The sequence below is a fragment of the Balearica regulorum genome, chromosome Z (assembly GCF_011004875.1).
Source record: "Balearica regulorum gibbericeps isolate bBalReg1 chromosome Z, bBalReg1.pri, whole genome shotgun sequence".
NCBI classification, from domain to species: Eukaryota; Metazoa; Chordata; class Aves; order Gruiformes; family Gruidae; genus Balearica; species Balearica regulorum.
The window spans coordinates 10,761,274-10,782,763 of NC_046220.1; the positions used below are offsets into that span (position 1 = coordinate 10,761,274).

At 43.9% G+C, this 21,490-nt stretch overlaps 1 protein-coding gene across 8 annotated transcripts in view; it reads left to right on the plus strand.

The window, feature by feature from the left end:
• The window catches only part of PALM2AKAP2 (PALM2 and AKAP2 fusion), a 271,609-nt gene that overhangs the window by 239,223 nt on the left and 10,896 nt on the right, over positions 1 to 21,490 (plus strand). For all 8 annotated transcript variants that reach the window (XM_075740493.1, XM_075740496.1, XM_075740495.1 and 5 more), the window contains 2 exons: positions 9,754 to 12,145; positions 19,778 to 19,956. In XM_075740493.1, the coding sequence (XP_075596608.1) occupies positions 9,754 to 12,145; positions 19,778 to 19,956 (2,571 nt within the window). The remainder of the gene's footprint in view (positions 1 to 9,753; positions 12,146 to 19,777; positions 19,957 to 21,490) is intronic.

Consider the following 21,490-nt stretch of genomic DNA (forward strand, 5'->3'; position numbering starts at 1 on the left):
CTTTGGCTATGTTGGACTCACCATTTAATGATAGCGGTTTTCATTTTGGGGGTGTGTGTCTTTGAATGGGTGTTTTTCTACCTGCACCATCTAGAAAGTTAAAATATGTGTGTGCCTTTAGAGGAAGTGCCCTGCGAATTGCAGTCCACTAGAGTTACAAGATTTTATCTCTTGTGTGAAACCTCTATCTTGTAGCCCCAATGCCGGTTTTACCGTGGTTTTGTTTCTGGAAAAGGGGACTGGAGTGAAAGTATTTTTGTGTGATGGTTTCCTGATGGGCTCTGAGCATGATGACACATTAGGGAGTGTGTCAGGGGAGTTGGTATACCAGGCTCTTGTTGGAAGTGGCTTCTCTCCCCTCTTATGTGTGTAACACAGCTATTGGCGGAGACTTCAATTATATCCTTTGATCACCATTGTATTTTCCCCCCCCTCCACTTACGTAATTCAAGAAATTTTTGAGGTAAGATTAGGCTAGATTTCCTCTTTCTTAATGGCTTCTTAGTTTTCCTTTAATAATGTTCCAATGATCTGCTTTTGCCTGAGTCTGGAGGTAACAGCCTAAAACATATTTTGGGTAAAGGTAAATATAAATTGGGACCTTTTTAAGCCAATGTGTGTGCACTCTTTATAGAGAGTTTTAGGGGTCTCAAGCTTTAAAATAACTCCCTTTCCTTGAAAAACTGGGAAGGCAGCAATCCATAAAGTGCTTAAGCCAGATGGCTGGTTTAGCGCTGGTACTCTAACCCTCCCAAGGCTCACTGCCTGCAGTGAAATAAACATTGTCCTGCTCTTCATGCTCTGGGCAGAGCAGGCTACCATTGGGTGAGACACACTGCCCCATGCACAGTTACCTGGGCATACCTTCGTGTAAGGAGATTTTGCTGTGATGGGTCTTAACCTAATGGATGAGAGCAGCTGTAACGAGTCCTACTGATAGAGGCAAAGCATCCATAATGATTCTTAACCTTCTTCAGTTCTCAGAGAGACATAGGTGTTTAGGCTTTTTTTCACATTTCTGAGCATCGTTTGTTCCTTTAGCCCTCTCTGCGGCATCGCTCCTAATTGTCAAGCTCCAGTAGATCTTGAACAGCAATGCCCTTTAGAAGTGCAGCAAGTATTAATTAGGCTTTAGGAAATAGTTAAAAGTAGTATGATCTCTGGCAGTTGGCGTCTGTGAAGCAGAGAAGTGAAAGAAAATGAAAAATAATCTATTTTAGGCTTTGTTTCCAAAGGTTTGTAGGTGCTTGCTTCAGTTAAAGCATTCAGTTCCTGCTATATTGCCCTTGAAAGTAAGCGGTGAAAGAGGTCCAGCGTAGAGATCGTGTATCTTTGTTCAGAAAATGCAGTTTAGGCCATTTATGAAAGATTTACAGAACTGTATCAGCCAGTGAAAGAATCTGTATCATCAGAAGACTTTAATTTAATACTAATACATCTCAGAAAGCATACTTGCGTGCTTATGGCAGGTTTATCTCTGTTCCTCCGATGTATTAAAACAGTTTTCCAAGCAACCGTAAGATCTGCTTGGAGAACAAGTGAACTGTGTGGCCTTTTGTCTCCATTTACTGCTTTCCTCCTGCCCCTGCCTAACCTGAATTCCTTCCTCAGGAGGTCCCTTTCTTATGCACCAAAATGATTAATATGCCAGTATTTTTCTCTAGATCTCACATTTACAGAGGAGCGCTGTAGCTCCATTCTTTAGATGGAACAGGAACCCTCCCCCCGCCGCCCCCGATGAAAAGACTAAGGAATTTTGGAAATCCCCTTGTCTCCTTGTTTTTTTGTGCAACTGACCATAAAGGTCACCCTTTCCTTGTGCTGACATTATCTAGATGGGTTAGAGAGTATTAAAAGCAAGGCTTAGTTTAGCGTCCTCTCCCCTCCCTGCTGGGATTAGATCATGCTTTACCAGAGCAATTGTTCCATCCTGGACGTGTGTTGGGCAGATTTCAAGTTCAGCATTTTGGGAAACTGGGGGGGGGGTTTGTGCATACATTCAGTAATTGTATTCTACCCAACTCAGTATCTGTATTGGGCACTCTGTTATGCTGAACATTTTTCTATCCTTACCCAATTTGGATTTCTCCACTTTCACTTAACATCAAACCAGAGGCTGAACGTGAGAGTGTGCTGTGTGTGAGGTCAGAGCGGTGAGCTCTGACCTCAGATCCACCAACACCAGCTGAAGGGAACCTATGCAATGGACTCTGCAAATGCAGTGGTTCATGGTACTGGACCTCATCTGTGACCTTCAGCTGTGAAGAAGAAATTCTCCTATTCCTTAAGGATTGTATCATACTTTGTATTCCCTGCCAGGTAGTGGGCAATTTTCTAATTGTGAAATGCTCCTGATGTGTTAGTTGGATGTGGTGCCCTTCATTTCATCCAGCAAACCGTTGCACTTCCTTAGGTAGCACTCGAGACTGCTTCGGGGGATTGTATTTACCATTTTAAGTGACTTAGCACCACATGCTCTGTAAATCAAATATCCCTGCTGCTGGAAGCATTCATTCTTGTTTCAGCAAAGACAGATTTTAGAGACAGGCCACAGAAAAGTAACCCTTAGGAAAAACATGTAACAAAGTTAAAAAGTACTGTGATGTTGTGGTTGATTAATACACTAACACGTTTGTATTGACCTGCAGTCTAATGCTGCCTCTCTGCAGCATTCCTTGATTTCCCATGCCCTCACACGGAGTGTACTGTCCTGGGGAACTGAGTGAAGCAATAGAAGAAATAGTACTTAACTGTGCATTTTTCTTTTGAGGTAGAAATCAATTTGGAAGTGAAAGGAGCATCAGGAGTGGGATTTGGACTGATGAGAGTGATGAGAGAGTTGAAAACCACATTTTTCTGGGTGACATGCATGCATTTACTGCTCTAATTCAGTTGCACTTTCAGGCTGACCTATGTTACAAGAAGCCAACATTGCAGAGAACAAGTGAATGGTCTTTGGAATGCAGGTTCTGGTACCCAAAAACATATTATCACCAATTTATTGATCTCTTGGGTACTAGGAGCTCCTGGTTCTCCCTACGTGTGTGAAACATTATTCTGGAGCTCTTCAGGGCATCCTCTTATCTGGATGCTGATAGAAAATGAGGGGAGTGTGGCAGTACCAAATGGTGCTGTAGTTTCTGGATGAAAGTTTAATGACAGCTTCCTGTAATTTCAGATTTGCATCTTGATTATGGTAGAACTGAACAGAGCTTTCACAGCAAAGATAACCAGCCCCACACACTGTAGTGTACAAGTCTACACCACTTGAATATATACTGCTTTCCCTAGTGCCAGCTATGTAACCATCATACTCTGATAACCTCTGTGATTTTTTCTTTATCAGAGGTGATACTTCTTTTCATTTAGAAGTTAGCAGCCTTTTTCCCCTAAATATTAATTTCTGTATAAATCACTTTGTCCATGCAGGTGTTTCATGCAATTACAGTTTCTGGCAGGAATGAAAGTATTTAATAAAAAACAGCCTTTCAGGTTGCTGGTTTTTTCACAACAGCTGCACAAGCATTTAATTTAAAGAAAGAACCTATCTGGTTTTCTTGCCTTTGTAGCAATAGTTGACATCCAGTCATTAGGGTTGCATATTCTTCACAGAGAGACCAGATCTATATTTTTAGGGAGTAAGAGAAAATAACTGGCGTAAAGGATCAAGTGGCTTCCTACCTGTAGAAAACTGCTTCCAATTTACATACCTTGGAGTCAGTGGGAAGTAGTAAGGGTTATTCCAAAGGTGGATCCTGGCTTGCCCAGGAAAAGCTTCAGCTGTTTGTCTTTGAGGGCACAGAAAATACTGGACCTATAGAGACATGTTTGGAAAAATAATGGTTTCATTCATTACGTGCTCATCATTAAAATATCCTACCATACGGTATATGCTCATCATTAAAGTATTCATTATTTTTGAGCCATTTTTCTCCATCCTTAATTTATTACAGCAGCAAAAGAAGATTGCACTTTGATTTGATAAAAGGGCTTTACATTGTATCACATGGGGAAGCTGAAACCTGTGGCTCATCTGGAATGAAAAAGAATATTGCAAAGCCTTTCACATGCTTTCTGAGCAAATGCAATCACAAGTCCCTCTCTAAAACAGACAAACAAAGGACATACAGAAAAGCACTCAGAAGATGTCATACAGCAAGCTCTCCAAGTGGCTGCTTGTCTGGACACTGTATCCCCACAACCCTTAATACCATCTCTATTCCAAAACATCGCCCCACTGCTTCTGAGGGGGATGTAGTATGAAGTTGCATTCATTTTTAGACTGTACTTTTTGTGGTTTCTGAAGTGGTTAGAGGGAGATAAACCATCTTTTTTGTAAAGAAAATTTGGTTATTTTACTGTCTGGCTACCTCGGTCAAGTCACTGAAGGGCGCAGAGAGCTGCTCACAGAGAATGTCGCTTGTGACACTCAATGTTAATACATTTTAGTAATCGGAGATGGTTTCCAACTGTGTATTGAAGACACTGTGTACTGCACAGTGAGAGGAACAGGCCAGGTTTTGCTTTTTGTGCGCAAGTCGGATTATGAATGGAACTATTAAAGGGAGTGCCAGGATGTGCCTGACATGTTTTAAATTCAACAAAAATTGGCAACAGGATTTGAGGATTTTTATTTCTGAAACTTGAATTTTATCCAATTTCATGAAGTGAAAAATCATAATCTTTTTGGACAACACTTGCCATAGTATTTTTAAAACCCTTTGGAGTTTATAAAATTATTGTATGGAAAAATCGAACCTTTTCACGCAGGAGCAACAAGACAACACTTTGCTTTTGGGTTCTTTTTTATTTTTATTTTTTTAATGAAAAGACATAGTTCCTGTAGGTAGTGTGAGTAGAAATCCCCTTCCTTTCCTTCAGCCCCCCATCATCAGGTGCATCCCTTTTCTTCTCCAGTTCCAGAATATTTTTGAAGAGTTTTTCTCTACAGCTGCTTTCTCTTAGCTCACCAGACCAGGAAGTTTCCAAAACACTAAGTATTTCGCACATTTCTTCAGACTGCTTTCTGCAAAGGCTCCCACCTGGAGCAGTCTTGTCCCTCCAGTGATGAGCAGGATGACCACATTTTTGGAGGTGGATGGAGTGGCAACTGCCGTGGGAGGGAGAGAGCACACCAGCCAGCGTGAGGCAGGAGACATCACAGTGGTTTGGGCTGTTGTTCCCATTAGGGATGGGGTGGGATGGTGGAGCCTTTCTGAGCACCTGTTGTGCGGTAGTGAACATGAGCTGTGAGGGGTGGGTGCTAGCACTTTGTACGACTCTGCTTTTACTTCTCTTACCCATTAAGAACTGCAGCATTTCCATGCCATACCATTCTTCTACAGAAAACCACTTCTCTAAAGAAATACTTGCTGTTGCTGGCAAGAGTAGAGCAATACCTGTGTTGGCTAGGGGTTTTCTCACTGGACCAGGTGGCTGTCTGGAAGCACAGAGGTTCAGATGACTTCTGTTTCTTTGCAGTGGTTGAGACTGGCTCCATCTGAGACGCAGATGGTGACTGCATTCTTCAAAAGGATGAGCTGAGTGAAAGCAGTTGCTTTCTTGAAGGTTTGCCAGATTCAATCCCCTAGCAAATCCGTCATTTGGTTCCTTCTCCTCTCTTTGCAAAGAGACATCGGAGAGGCAGGCCAAGACAGTAGGTGAAGAGGGAGAAGATGATTGACATCGGCAGGGATGTGTGGATTAGCAAGTCAGCCACATGCAAATGTGATTTTAAGTTACGGTATTGTGTTAAAACTGCTAGAGGCATGGCGGGCCCAAGAGTTAGATCCAAGAGCAGAAGGGAAAGGGTTGAACAAAGCAGTGGTTCAGTGATCAGGCAGTGGGAGGAGAAGTGGGTGCAGTGCAGGACATCTCCAAAGGAAAATGAAATTTGAAGAAATGTCAAGTCGACAATGCTAATGATGCCAGGAGAAAAGCTATCCTGAGGCTTGGGTGGAGTGATTGGTAGAAGCCCACAATGAGAAAAGTGTGGTTTAGATTTTTAAAACTATGGAAAATTTTTAGTTGTTTAATCTTTTCCTCTCTTGCCCCCCACACTCCCCTACCCCGTGCTGTTGCTTCGGAAGAATGTCCATGTGGCTCAGAGGATTTGCCTCCCACTTGTTGTCATATGCATTTTGCATTGCATCGAACAAAGGCAGGCACTGGCAGTACATTTGCTGGGTCTTTCTAGTAGCACACCCACATTTTCTTCCCCCTAAAAGAGTTGATTGCCCAAACACATACACTTTTGTAGATGAAGAATTCAACCAAGGAGGAAATATGCTAATAATTCTCTAAGCTGCTAATAACTGCAGTTTACTAAAGTGCAGCAGCATTGTAAAAATTACACTGATTACCGCATTGCATCTTGACTTAGACAGCAATGAATGCGTTCAGAGACTGTGTAAATGTAACAGTAACTTCTGGAAAATCTGGGTCTAGATGAGCAGTCTGTGGGAAACACTGAACGCTGTATTGCTGACTACAATTAGGATTGAATGCAGCCCTTTTGCAGCCCTTTGTAATGGTGCAGGCTTTGAAAAGCCTCCTCCCTGTAGGTAGCAAACACACAGCTGGTGGTACATACTTAAGGAGCAAAAGCAGCCCCCTGGCAAGCTGTCCTCCATCTGCCACACAGCCCATGCAGGGACTCTCTGTGTGTCCCACCACTCTCCTCTACCAAGCCTCCTCCCACTCATCATGTCATCATCCCAATGTGTGCAATTTTCCCAGACCCAGCCAGTTATCCTGGACAGGTTCTTGTGGCCTGGACTGTCTTGAAAAGCTTTATTTGGTCAGCTGCTTCCATCCTTAATGATCTTCCCAGTTATCTTCTTCAGGCAATTCACTTCTGCTCCTCACAGGAGTGTCTGGAGCACACTCTCATTGCCATAACCTCACAAAATTGTCCCAGATTCTGCCAGAATGTGTTGAGGGAAAAACTGAGTGGGTTTTTTTAATCATATTTTTTTCCTCCTCTACCATTTCTCCCTGGCTTCTCTGCCCTGCTAGGAGCCCTCCTCCTTGCTTAGTTACTAATCCCTGGCAAAAAAAAGACTCCCTTCCATAAGGAGCATTGTTTCCTCCTAGGTTTTGCTGCGTAATTGTCTGTCTTCTTACTACATAATTACATATGCCACACTAATTGCACAGACACATGCATTTTCAGAATTACATAGTGTCATAAATGCGTGCCCTGATTAGGCAGTTACGTGTATGTGCCTTACTTGTGAGCTATGGATTGCAGCTATGAGAGGATGGGCTCTTACTCATTAAGAAACTACTAAAATACTGTGCCTTTGGTTCTGTTCCCTAATTTCAATACCCAAACGTGATATGATCTGAAATAGTTCATACATTAAAGCAGTGATGCAAGTAGACATGCTTTAGTAAACGGGGTCTCTGGGACAATCGGGGGATATTCCCAGCTGCGTGGCGTGGAGGTACTAGAAGCACGGGAGTGGAGGGCCCTTCGGCTCTGGTTCAGCTTTGCAGGGAGATGTGTTTCAGTGGCTGGGGTGCACAGCTTTGTTACCTGATTTTCTGCATCCATTGAAGGTGTGTTCTTGCAGCTACAGAGAACATGTAGTTAGCTACCAATGCTGCTTTGATCTGTCTGATTAGAAGCAAATGTTAGCAGGAGCATGATGGCATACTCATGGTTTGTGTGAAAGGAGACAGCCAACAGTCTTGCACTGATGCTTATGTCCCTTTGCACAGACTGCTCCAGATAGCAACATCCCCTGTTTTGCACCAGCAAGTCAGGCAGGGGAGATTTAAACCCAAATATTCAGAAAGGAATTGCAGTCTTAGTCCTGTCACCTGAGTACCCATTGTGTCATGATACCTGGAGTTCTGCAGGCAAACCAAGAGCAATTCTTGCCCTTGCAGGTTAAAAGAAAGTTTATTCTTTCATTTCTGCTATGCCCACTCAAAAAACGTAAGGACTTTTTATACTAGTTGTTCTGTATTTGTTTGAATATATCTTTAAATAGGACTAAAGAAGAAACTGGCCACATTTGTGTATTTAAATGGTGAAAAATGTAATATGCTTTAAGAAAAGCACTGCTAGAAACTTCTGTTGGAGAATTCCTAGGTTCAGCAAAATATGAGATACAAGTAGAACTAGTGAAGTGTGTCAAGTACAATATATAGACAAAAGCAGGTTGGTTGGTTCTTTTTAAGGGTCTTTCCCAATGTTTAAGCACAATTAAGAAGAAAATATCTAATGGATGAAACCAACATTGTCTTCAAATGTGTACAAATACTAATTAGAAAACTCTTTCAAAGTGCTTTTAAAAGAGCTCTTCTGGCTGGCTGACAATAATTCCTTAAGGTGTGTGAAATGCTTTTTACTGCCTGTATAAACCCAGAGGCAATGTGATTGTTCAGGTCACTGATAAGTTCCCTTGTGCTCCTAGCTGATCATCTGCTGCTGCAGTGTGTATTAATAGCATGCAGGACAAGGAACAGCAAGGGCGGGGATGACTAGCAAACAAAGGTGTCCTTGTTGGGTGGCCACTGAGTTCACAGGGTTTGATCTGTGCCGTTTGCTTCCCAAGCCTGTGCCTCACACATAGAAACACATGTGGAATGGGAACCGGAGACCTCAGATATCAAGTTTCTGTTTTAAAATGTTAGTCAAAGTGAATAGACGTGTCACGTTGGTTTTCAGGAGTTAAGAAGAGTTATCAAGAGTTAGCAAGTTCTTTTTGCAGAATAATGTTGAAAATGCCCTCTGCTTTTCTTTTGGTGGTGGTTTGTTTTGGGTTTGTGGGTTTTTTTTTTCCTTTCAGCAGTAAGAATTATTGAGAAATTCATTGTCATGTTACCAGCTTAATCAAAAGTTCCTTCGCACTTTACTCACGGGAAGTTCAGTAGGCTGCTTGATGGGTAAAATCTGCCCATACCAGAACATAAATGGTGTTTCTTTCAATACCCTCCTTGAGTGCAGAGGCAACAGATCATGGAGAAATATGAATCCAGTGCATCTGCACTGCAGATCAAAGCAGTGGGAGGGAGGAAACTGTGACTCTGGTCCCTGTCATGCTCCTTGTGGTGGTCTTCATGCCGTGGGAGTTGAAAACGCTTCCTGTCTCCCAGGTCCAGTTGTGTGTGGGGGTTTCCATGGGGGCTGAAGAAAGACCCCATGCCTTTCCAGCACTGTGTAATTCTACCCTATGTTTGATGATCAGGATTGATCCACTGAGAAATGAACACTCCCTGCTGGTGCTACGTCCTTCTTCCTAACTTGGAATGAATCGCCTACTCTTCCTGCATGTTAGCATCTGTTTCTGCAAAACAGGGACAGTAATACTTTTCATCTGTAGAAGCATTATGAGATTTCCTTTAGGTGCAGAAGGCATTTTTAAAATACCAAGATGATAGGTGTTGTGTACTGCATGTGCAAACCTTTGAAGAACCTAAACTGCCAAGCTGTTAATAACTTGGAAATCCAAAGCTCATTTTTAGAGGCAAACCAGGACACAGGCATGAAATAATGACAAAGTGAGGATAGTAAGCAGATGGGAGATACTTAGATGAAAGTTTGTTGGTTTAGTGCCTTGTCCAGCTTATGGTAAGGTAACTTTCTATTTTTCATGTTAATGATTTGCCACACTCTGAGGGGCTGCTTTAATCTCAAGTTTAAGAAGTGCTAGGATTTGCTTTCCAGATGGTGTTTACTCTGCATAAAATAAAATGTTGCTTTTTAGGACTTCATCATAGTTTTGTTCTCTTTTATTTTAGAAATCTTCCAGAATCCCTGAGGATGACATCAGGTTGAGAAAAAACAGAGACCAAAACTGTGCCAATTTCTTGGAGCCAGCTACTGTGCTTGCTACAAAGGAAGAGAAAATGGAAATTGAAGTTCCAGTTTCTGAACATAAAAGCATCACCACGGTGGCTTCACCACATCCCATAGAAAATCCAACCCACTTCTTTTCTTCTGCTGCCAGCCACAATGGACTTAAGGACAGGCACGAATCTCTGGACAGTGAAGTTGCTAAAGAGATCAGATACCTAGATGAAGTGCTGGAGGCAAATTGCTGTGATTCTGCTGCAGATAATACCTTTAATGGGACATCCTCCCCTGAACCAAGTGCAGTCTCCATTATGGATGGCTCAGGAGCATCTGTTAATGTCAATAATGATTCAGTACCCAGTGAAAGGGAGGAAAATGTAGCCGACAAGCAGGCACCCTTGGTAGCTGAACCACATGAAGGTAGCATAACAGATGAGACCCTGAAATCTAATGGCCATTCCTTGGGTGGACTGAAGGAAGACACTAGGGAAGGTCTGAAGGTGCCAGGAAGTCCCACTTCTTCAAACAGTTCTAGAAGATCCTCTAAGGATGGAGAAACAACTCTTACAACCCTGAAGAAAGAGGCTAAGTTTGAACTACGAGCCTTCCATGAAGACAAAAAGCCCTCAAAGCTCTTTGAAGATGAGGAAGAGAAGGAAAAATACAGAGTCCGCAAAGTGAGACCATCAGAGGAAATGATGGAACTTGAAAAAGAAAGAAGGGAACTCATTAAAAGCCAGGCTGTCAAGAAAAACCCCAACATTGCTGCCAAATGGTGGAACCCTCCCCAAGAGAAGACCCTGGAGGAGCAACTAGATGAAGAGCATCTGGAGTCCCACAAGAAATACAAGTTGCGCAAGGAGAGACAGCAGCAGCAGGGTGCAACACCAACATCCCCCAAACAGGTCAGCTGCTCCTTTGTACCACCAGAGCCAGTCAATATCAAGAAAGAGGATATTGTCACAGAGCAAATTGACTTCTCGGCTGCCAGAAAGCAGTTCCAGCTGATGGAGCATTCAGGTCCATCTCAGGGTCAGGCCCCACCGAGGCGGTCAGGAACACCCAGAATGTTCTCCATCAAACCCTTCTACAAAAGCCTCAATTCTCCACATGTAGACAGGCCACTGTCCTCCGTGACAAGACCTGTTTCAGTGTGTGGGCAGACAGGACAGCTTGAGGGTAACAATGCCACTGTTGTCAAAGCACAGAAGGTCTCCTGTACCTCAGAAGATGATACAAGCACTCAGACTACCACTGCTGACCCAGTAAGAGAGTTACCTTGCAGTGATAGCCCCAGAGCTGGACAGGCCTCAAAACTGTGGGCAGAGGATGGAGAATTCATGAGTGCAAGAGCGGTCTTCACAGTAGTGAAGGATGATGGACAGAGCATGCTAGACCAGTTCCCAAAGTCAGCCAGCACCTCTTCCCCTCCAGAGGAGCTTGACTCTGGTTTGGATGACTTGTCTGTCAGGTCTCAGGATACCACCATCTTGGAGACTCTTTCCAATGACTTCAGCATGGATAACATCAGTGACAGTGGTGCCTCCAATGAGACCATGAGTGCCCTGCAGGAAAGCTCACTGGCAGATTTCTCCCTGCCGCAGACCCCACAGGCCGACACTCCAGCAGAGTGCAGGGCTGAAGGCATCTCCAAGTTGTTCAGTGACCCAGGCTGTGACTCTCCCTCTTCCGCCTTGGCAGACTCCGTGCTGATTGATGACCAGCTGGAGTACCACGCTGGCCTGCTGGTTCAAAATGCCATCCAACAAGCCATAGCCGAGCAGGCGGATAAAGCAAACTGCCAGGAAGAAGAAATCCCAGCAGAGAAGGAGATCTCAGTCAAAGAGCAGCCAGCCACCACTGGGCCAGCTCCAGCCTCCATGGAGCAGCAGAAGCCAATGTTCGAGCCACCCCAGGTGTCTTCACCTGTTCAAGAAAAAAGGGACACCATACCAAAGACTTCAAAAGAGGAAGACTCAGGACTCAGGGAAGGGAAGAGTTTGCAGCAGTCACCTGTGTACTCAGCCAGCCAGCCGTTCCTTGTGGAAGAAAATAGGCACGAAGTCAGCTATTTCAGCAAGTATTCAGAGGCCGCTGAGCTGAGGAGCACTGCCTCCATACTGGCCACACAGGAGCCTGAAGTGACTGTGGGCCCTTTCAAGTTACGGTCAAGGAAGCAGAGGACTTTGTCGATGATAGAAGAAGAGATCAGAGCTGCCCAGGAGCGAGAAGAGGAGCTGAAGAGGCAGCGGCAAGGTCTGCAGGTAGCACCAAGCCCTGTTACAAAGACCGCACCACCCATGCCCACCAGAACTGTGTCTTACAAAACTGCACCAGGTAAGAACCCAAAACACCAGAGAGAAAGTGAAATGTGACTGAACGGTCAGGTCAGATTCAGGTTTATGTCATTTTTGAGCAAGTACATCATTTTGCAGGGGGCAGGAGGGTTGTCATGACTTCATCTGCCTGGAAGTTGCAGTCGGGAGGAGGGCATGGGACAACCCAACTTTCTGTCAGTGAGCATATCTGAGGATGTTTTTGTTTTTTCCCCAAATGTAGCGCAGAAGTAACTTACATACCCTGCTGATCCTCCTTAGAAAACCCTGTGCTTTATTCTTCCCCTGCCACGTTGTAGCATGACATGTCTATTGCTGTGCTGCTCAGACCACCCACGGAAATTCAGGATCATCACAAGGAGGGACAGCAGCGGTTTTTGCAGCTGTGTGTCTATTTGAAAGACAAACATACAAAGCATTTTTAACAGGCTTTCTGTTCTTTTGCACATCATAAAAGAGCTGCAAAGGTAGTGGGGATTTACAGATTTGGGGGGTTTGCATCATTTCTTTTGGTGTGTGTCTGTTCTGCTTTCTGTTTTCAGGTATTTCTTGGTCTTCTTAATGAAGTTTGTCTGGCAAAAAGATCTCCAGAGCTGTGAGTTGCCACGTATTTCAGCTGGTGCCATTCACTACTGAATTAGACAGGCGTCACAAACTAAATGCTTAATAGGTTCAGTAGAAGTCCTCTGACTGATCGGCTTCTGAGTCCTTGTGGTGGCATTCACAGCAGTTACAGCATATCACTCTCCTCCTTCCCCTTTTCAAAAAGTAAAATTAAGCACTCATGCCTTCTTAATGTAACATAAAAAAGAAATCTTAAAAGCAAAATAGGAACACATGCCAGGCTTATTTCTGTGTAGTGATTTTTATGAATATAGACCTACATGTGCTTTGCAAGTACTTAGAAGTTTTTATTAACAGTGATCATTGTGAAGAAGTATTAATTTTACCAAGAGTACTAAAATTCCATCCTTATTCCCACTGGTGTAAATCAGAGCCAGTGATGCTTCCAAAAATTGTGCAGGATGATCCTTTTGTTTTGAAAGTCATGGCAAACTTGAATAAGATCTGGATTTAGTCCATTACCCAGTCTGATTGTCAACTTGGAGCGTGATGCAGCACATAAATAGTTAATACTTGGTTTTGTTTCTTCTGCAAAGAGGGTGATTTTAACCTGTGTTTCTTGCCAAAATATGTAGCAGATGATGAAAATTTCTTTGAAGTGTTATTGTCATTACTGATATAGAACAGCATTTTTAATAGGGAGTCTCCATAAACTGAGATGTTTTGAGCATTGTCTGATAAGATGTGAGAGACAGGGCACCATAGACCTCAGCTAGGAGGACTCATTGTCTAAAGATGTGCTCATGACCGCTTTCAAAAACACCATCATCTGTCGCTGCAATTGCTCGAAAAGAGGCTGGTAATGGTTGCTTTTTACTCACAAGTTGATGTTGGAAGGTCTGCTGACACTAATGCTTCTTTTAACAGATCAACTGGGAAAACAGTGTACTTCCTGTTCTTACTTCACAAGGCATTTACTTTCTGTCTGATGTTAAAGTGTTCATTGTAAATTACATTCTAGTGAGAATGACAAACTTGTATTTATAATGGATCATTCCAGACAGTTTCCTTTAAATGTCCGACTGCCATATGTTCAAGAAAGAAAATTGAGATCTATTAGCCAATGACTCAAGGTACTGCAATTTGCCGCTGGTGACAAGGCAAAGAATTAATTTCTAGGAAAAGATAACTATGTGGCAATATGTAAGGATGTCATTGAACAAAAAACCCCACAAAGGGCGTTGCCAAAGTCATTCTTAAATCTTCTTCTTTTGGTGCTTTCTAAACAGCGGAAGTGCTCAGCAGAGCTCCCAGCTGGCAGAAGCTAGCTCAGCACCCTTAGTGTTGCAGGATGCATACCCTCATCTCATCCTTGCTGTCCCTTTAGCCAGCTGTGTTGCAGTTAAAGCTTGCAGGCATCCTTAAAAATAGGAAGGGATACCATGCGATCCATTGGAAGATTGCAGTAACTTTCCTTTTATTTTAATATTTACAGCACCTTTTCAATATTTACAAAAACGGAGGCAAAAGATGATTTTGGCAGAGGCAACAAAATCTGGCTGTAAAGCTTCATTGTGGCCAGTTACAGAAGTGATTTACAGAGTGGAAAAGAAAATCTACTTGTGGTAGGCACAGTAAGGAATATGCTGTAGAACATGTCTGATACTGTAATCTGAATATCTAGTTTCACATAGAAATAATAATAATAATAATGAAAAGCAGAAACAGAGATACTTATGTATGAAATTGCCTTTCCCAAAGAAAGAATGTGCACTCTTTTTTTAGCATCAGGATACCTCAGCAGAAAGAGATCAGGGGGGTCAAGTCTAAATTTGAAAAATCTGTTGCTGATCCTGAAGTGGGGAAGTGTAAACTCAGCAGAACTCTTTTGAGGAGGTGCAGAAATTAACTTAATTAGCAATGGCTTATCTCTCAGGTTTCTTTTTGGTGGTTAACTGGGCAGAGTAGCTTTACTAGGACTCCTGGTAGTCCCTGGTTACTTATTACTCCTGCCCCACTTCACTGCTTTGAACCATCGTTATGTGGATAACAGAAACACAAACCACAAAAAAAGTACTGCAGTGAGCTGAACTGCTGTTTTGACTGAAGTGTGGAAGATTAACACAATTCATGTGGGTGTATGTGTGAAATAATTGCTAATTACTTTAGATAGCAAACAGGCTGTTTTTGCCATCCTGACATACAACTTTCATACTACTGACAGTAACACTAAACTCACTGTCTGCCAACCACCCAGCACAAGCCAATGTGAACTTCTGTACCACTAACAAGTATTCTTTAATGCTGTTTGGGATGCTTTGAAGCAGCCCTTTAACCCATCTCAGATCACTGGAGCACGACACAGATTAATTTCAGTGGAGCAACAGCTACGTGTTGTGTGCGCACAGGATGAGACCTTCTCCAGGGCAGCCCTGGAAAGGTGAAAGGAAAAAACCTATGTGAACTCCTTTCCCGAGCAAGACCAAAAAAAATGCTTGAGCATGGCTAAATTGGGAGTCATCATGGATCCCAAAATATTTGTGGAGCTGTATTTAAATTTGAATGTTTCCCATGTTGTTTTGCTGCAGCACCTGCTGCACTTGGCAAGGTGTTGAGCAGCTGCATAGCAAGCCAGTGATTCCTCCTGCAAGGTGTAGGTGTTACTCCATCCATCCTGGGCAGAGCAGCTGGGGCTGTTTGATAGTTTATTTGAATAGGGTGATGAGTGTGTGACACGAGAGGATCCAGCGTACATTTGGTGCTGTAATTCCCATGTTCCTTTATTAGGAGTACTTAAAGAATTTGTGTCTAACTTCCTGTAGTGCCTGACTTCAATAATCCTGTTCATCAAAGGAAGGGTGAAAATCATTACATGAGGTGTCTTGGTTCAGTGAAGGCTCTTCTGTTGGAGAGAAACCCTTTGTGAATATTTGCTCTCTCCTGAAACTCAGGCTCTTCAGCCTGCAACCATTTTCCACTTTCATTTTTCACTAGTAAATACCCACATTAAGGAAACTTCTGAGGTTCAACAACAGCCTGAAGATACTTTTTGTATGATGGAAAGAGAAGCAGAAACTTTGGGGCAAGATATTTTTAATATTTGTAGCCATTGCGAAATTTTTAATGCCCTGTATATGTGTAAACAATAAGGATCAGGTATAATACATATGCAGAAATGCCTTTTTAAAATGAGAATTTTGAGAAAGGCTAGAGCAAAAATGAAGCCTTTATGTTTCCTTACCCCTACATAGACACTGGAATGAAAAAAGCAAAGTTCATCATTCTCTTCAAGGATTCCTCTGGAGTGCTCATCACTCACGCCCTGAACACCTCCAGGAGTGCCTTAACAGCATACTAACCCAGCTCATTTGTCATTTGCCCTCTTATTCCCTCTCGAGTGGAGAACGTGTATGAAGTGAGACGATCTTCAAGAGGTTCTTTTTTAATGTTTGCTTGTTTGTGTGTTTGCATAGTCATGTTGCTAACTTGGTGTTCAAGAAGACCAAAGAAGCCCACCTTTCACCTGGAGTGGTAATGATACTCCACATTACCAGAGGGGCATTTTTTTAATGTACTTCAACCATATGTAAGTTACTCTTACTCGTGTGAAGCCCCATTCTTCCCATCTCCTTTGTACCTTAGTTAACATTATATGCTGGCCCTTGGTACCTGCTGGTTACTTAGTGGTGGCTCAGGCCCTTGTCCCAGGGCCTTGCCTCGATCACTCTTGCTTCTTGATATTGCAGCAAATCAGCTGAGCATTCTTCCTCAGCTTGCAGCGAGTGCTTGGACACCCATCAGGTTCCACAGGGTGGGTAAGTCACCATCACAAAACCTCTTGCTTCCCAGAGCTGCACAGAGGTTTTGCTTAGGAGAAAGCTAATCTGTCCCCAGCTCTTACACATCTGATTTTGCAGAGAGGTGTCAGGTGATGTTTTGCAGCCACCAGACCAGGACACAGCAGCAGCTGCTCCCTCCCTGAGCTTTCCCCTCTCCAGGGCTTAGAAAGACCATTCTCCATAGGAGCAGGTCCTGCCGGCCCCAAATAGCACAAGAGGCAGGAAGTCAAGAGAAATGAAATTCCAGGAGCTTCCTACTAGATCCCTGAAGCCAGAGAGTGGAGGGAGCCATCACCAGAACTGAAGCCATGGAACATTTTTTGGAGTCCCTTTGAAAGAAGAGAAGAATGTAGATGTGTAGGTGAAGGTTTGGGATGCTATAGCCTGTACTTGATATCTTCCAACAGCTCTAAAGGTGGCCTCAGGCGTCTACCTTCCCCTGGAGGGGAAGACACTGCTGATAACTACTGTTAACTTGCAAGTGCAACCATCAGGCTGCAGTTTTTGCTGGCATCCTACAAGTGCAACCCTTTCTCATTTCGAATCAGAGTACAGTTCCTTTATTACTCAGCTTGGATTTGGGTGAGGACCACCAGCAGTCTCTGTGTGCATCAAGTGTGGGCATGGGACTGCAGAAGTAGAAAGAGCCTGTCGTCATCGTGTCTCATGATGCTTTTATGCTGAATGGCTCTTCTGCCTGAGAACAGTACCTTATCTGGATGAAAACCTCCCAGAAGAAATTAACCCAGCAACATTTCTAACACAATCCAAGCTGGTAGAATAGATCTACCCTGGACTGGAGCTCTGCGTCAGGCTCACGGAGTTTTTCTGTGGTGGTTCTGAGAGCCCCAAAGCCTCAGACACCCCGTCATCTAACCGCAACCTCACTGATGGTTGTGCTGGTTGCTTGCCTTTCTGCCACTGTTGGCACTGCTAGGATCTCTCTCTTTGATCTGCCTACCTGTTCTCACAAATTTTTTAGGAACTTGAAAGAGACACTTACTCTTCTGTGAAAAGTAGTTGAAATGATGCTGTGAATTCCTGATTTTTTAATGGAATTCAAACACAGAGAGAAAATAGTTGCATAAGCATAATTTCTTGTGGATACAAACCAACAAACCAATGTTTTTCTGTGGGCAAATCTTGTTTCCACCTTGGCTTCTATATTTGTGAAAAGGGAACTGTGACACTGTTCATCGTGACACTGCCCAGCATGGTCAGAACAGTTGCATGTTGCTGCAGAGTTGCTGCTAAGATATGGAAATTGATGCATCCTCCTTCCAGGGAGGATAGATCTGCTCAGAGATATTGCCTTTCTAAAATGCAGATCCCCAAAGCCTACAGTTGCATTGTTTTCCAGGGGGAGTGGGGTGGAAGGAGCTTTTTTCAGGTGTGAGGCTTGTCCATAGGTCTGAGCATCCTGTGATGGTCTGCATCCCTGGGGGAAAGCACAAAAGCTGGGCAGACATCTGAGAAGCCCGATTCTTCCTGCATTCCATACGTTGAAGACAGTTATTTATTAGTGTAAGAATTAAGTAATACAGCAAGATATCTTACCCTTAATCAGGTCCTTTATTTTTAGCAGACTTTTTTTACCCACTCCTGCTGAGCAGTCCAAGCTGTCACGTGTGGGTGCAGTTGAGTGCAGTTGGGGAGCTCTGGACCTGCTCTTGGCCCCTGCATTGGCAGCGTAACTCCTGGTTGTCTGTGGAGCTGGTGCTGCTACAACCCAGAGGAGAACCTGGGCCCGTAGAAATTCCCCTTCCCATCTCTGGTGCGGTGATTTAGGGGGGATGAATTCTCAGCCTTGTCCCTGCACCAGCCAGCTTAAGCTAAGCCTGTAACGAGAAACTAGAATTCTGGGTTTTTCCATACTGATCAGAAATGAAACAAGCCCAGCAGAGGGATTTCTTGTAAAAGACCTCTGCAGTGTTGACTCAGGTTTCACTTCTCCCTTCAAGAATAAATCCTGCTGAATCTTCTAGGAGGTTTCAAGGCTGCTCTCTAGTGGTTACCACTGTCATGATGGTTTTTGGAGGAGCAGCTAGGGTTTTCATTTGTCTTAACAGGATGTTTCATGAAAATCTGCACAATCTTTCTGGTTACTTCACTTATTTGTAAGGGTTTGGGGTGTGGGGTTTTTTTCTCCTTTATTTCTTTCCCATTCATTGAACGGTCTTATTTCAAAGACCTGCCATGTCATGGAAAAGGGAAACTGATTTTGGTTCAGCATTGATTTCTCATGTCATAGCTGAGGACCCCAGCACCTTATGCCCACACCCACAACCTGCCATCATCCTCCTCATTCTTCCCACCAGGACAAGCTGGGCAGCTCACCCCAGATTGGTGCCCAGTGATGAGAAACGCAGGCCATCCTCCCCGGAGAAGCGTGGATTGTCCACCCACTGAGCTCTCCCACAGCTCAGTACAGTGGTCTCCTTGCTGTGGCCTGCCTTTTACCTAGCTCTTCAGCTGGGCTCACTCTGCCTAAAACAGGCTCTCCTGGGTGAAATGGGCTCAGTCAGAGAGCAACTTGACTTCTCTCTGACTTTCTTCTCACCAGGAGACTGAAGGGCCCTGTCTGAATGAGGGAGTGTGGGGTGGAAACCCCATCCTGCTCTGCCACAGGTATCCTTCCAGGAGCACACTCTGATACTTGAGAAAGCAGCTTCAGGGAGGAGAAGCACAAGGGACCACCCCAAAGCCTTTCATGCTTACAAATCAGATAAAAAACACTGGAAGAAGAGAAAAAGCCAGCAACGCTTAACAAGATGCCTTCTTTGGACATCTGGCGCATGGTCCCCAGCATACAGCAGTGGCATCCTGCGCATTGGATAGTCTGAGCCAGGAAAAATATAATCTTGCAGTTTTCTAGAATCTTACAAACATTTCCAGATCACTGAAATGTGTCCTGGAGGAGGGAACAGGGGTAATTCAGTCAGATACTACTGTAAATAATAGTGGTGGGTTAAATTTGCATTGTGTTGTTTGGTAGCTCTTGTAAGTTTTGTAAAAAAATGTTGTAGTGTTTTGGTGTAGTGCATTTCAGGAAGAGGGAGAGTGTTTTAAAAACCCATGACCATCCTGATTTACCAGATTGTTTCATAAACTTCATTCCAAACTGTTTCTTCATTTAAACCCCACTGAAAACACTTCTCCAGCTGTCATCTTTTGGAAACAACTTGAGTCCTTCGGCTTAGAAGGGGTCTTTCCTTTTCATGTCATTGCAGGTAAGATAGAGAAGATCAAGCCTCCTCCATCCCCCACCACAGAAGGCCCTGTCTCGCAGTCTGACCCACCACATGAGGAGGCTGCAGGAGCCCAGCGACCCAAGAACCTGATGCAGACCCTCATGGAGGATTATGAAACACACAAAACTAAGAGACGAGAAAGGATGGATGACAGCAGTGTAAGTGCACTTGTCCTTTTCACTTTTTGCTCTGCAAGAGAGACCATGACTCACGAGAACCAACATTCAGGCAACAAAAATACTAATTTTCCAAGAATCTGCTCAGATCACCTTGCAGGTGTGTAAGGATTTTAACACATTGTAAGGGCCAGTGGGTTTGAAATAGAAGGATAAGGGCCAGTGGAGAGGAGGAGAGTGTCACTGCAAATATCAAAAGCAACTCATACTAAGTTTCTTTTTAGTTAATTAAGTTTATTATTAATAAGAGCAGTGGGTAGCGGCCCTGCACTTGGTGGACTTTGTTAATTCACACATCACTAAGACCCTCCAATGGGTTATTTTAGTGGCTCTTTGAACTTTGTGGATCAAGCATGTATTCATGCCTGTGTTCATAGACTCCCAAAGTCTTCTTGTTCATCATGCTCCTGCTGCCACATAGGAAGTTCCTCACACACAGGAATGTGCCTTGTTCTGGCAGGGGCCTCTTGGGGAGGAGCCACTGTCTGGTTTCCCCAAAGCACCCAGTGAAGTGGAGTGTCTCCACCTGCTCCTATGGGTGCTGTTTTCTGGCATGTCCCTAGAGGATCTCTTTCCCTGAAGTGCGCTCAGAGGCTTGCAGGAGGCATGTCACACCCTTTGCAGAAGCCAGTAGGAACTTTAAAAAAAGAGGGGCATAAAACTCCTACCATACAAACCAGAACTGGTCCTCAGGAGTGCTGCAGTGAGCAGTTACCATCTGTTCAGTTACCCAAGAGCAACTCCTCAGCTGCTTGCAGAGCTGCACACGTGCCCCCTAGAAAGCACGTTGACCACAACTGCGTAGTGTCTTCTGCAGTTTGAAGTGACCCCTGATGTCCTGACCAGAGCGCTGGTCTGGGCAGCGCCTGACCGAAGAGGTGTGCTCTGGGTGCCAGCTCGGCTGTCCGCTGCTGCTAAAGCTGCCCAGGCACTGGCCGCCCGAGGATGCACTGCCAGAGCATTGGTGCCGGTCACACAACTTGTGGGATGGATCCTTTTCTGGGACGAATTGTCAAGGCTGCAGTGAATTTATAGAGCCCCGGTGCGCACCAGAGTCCCTCAGTGTTGTGGTTTGTTGTCATTCTCCTCTTCTCTAAGCCCATTGCATACAGACAAACAAGATTTACATTCTTGCTGCTGCCTACCCAAAATCCTGTCAGAGGGCAGTGTCCTGCAGAGCCCAGGGAGAGCTTCCTCAGACCAGCAGGAGCATTTTGTTTCTTTTCCCTGCCTTTTTCCGCTCTCCTTTTGTAAACATGTCACACCATTGACAGGGGAAAGATAATTCAAATAAGGAGGGCTGCACTTATGTCACTGTTAGTTTGAGCTAATATTTTAGATGCCAGGCAAAACAATAATTATTTAAACAACAAATAGCTTTGATTTGTTGGCAGAGGACATTTTACCATGTGCTGAGGAAAGAGATTACTGTAACTAACAAAAGAGCATATTACTGGCCTGTTTTTAAAAAATATTTGAAATATAGTGGGGCAAGGAGCATAACTGACAACCAGGC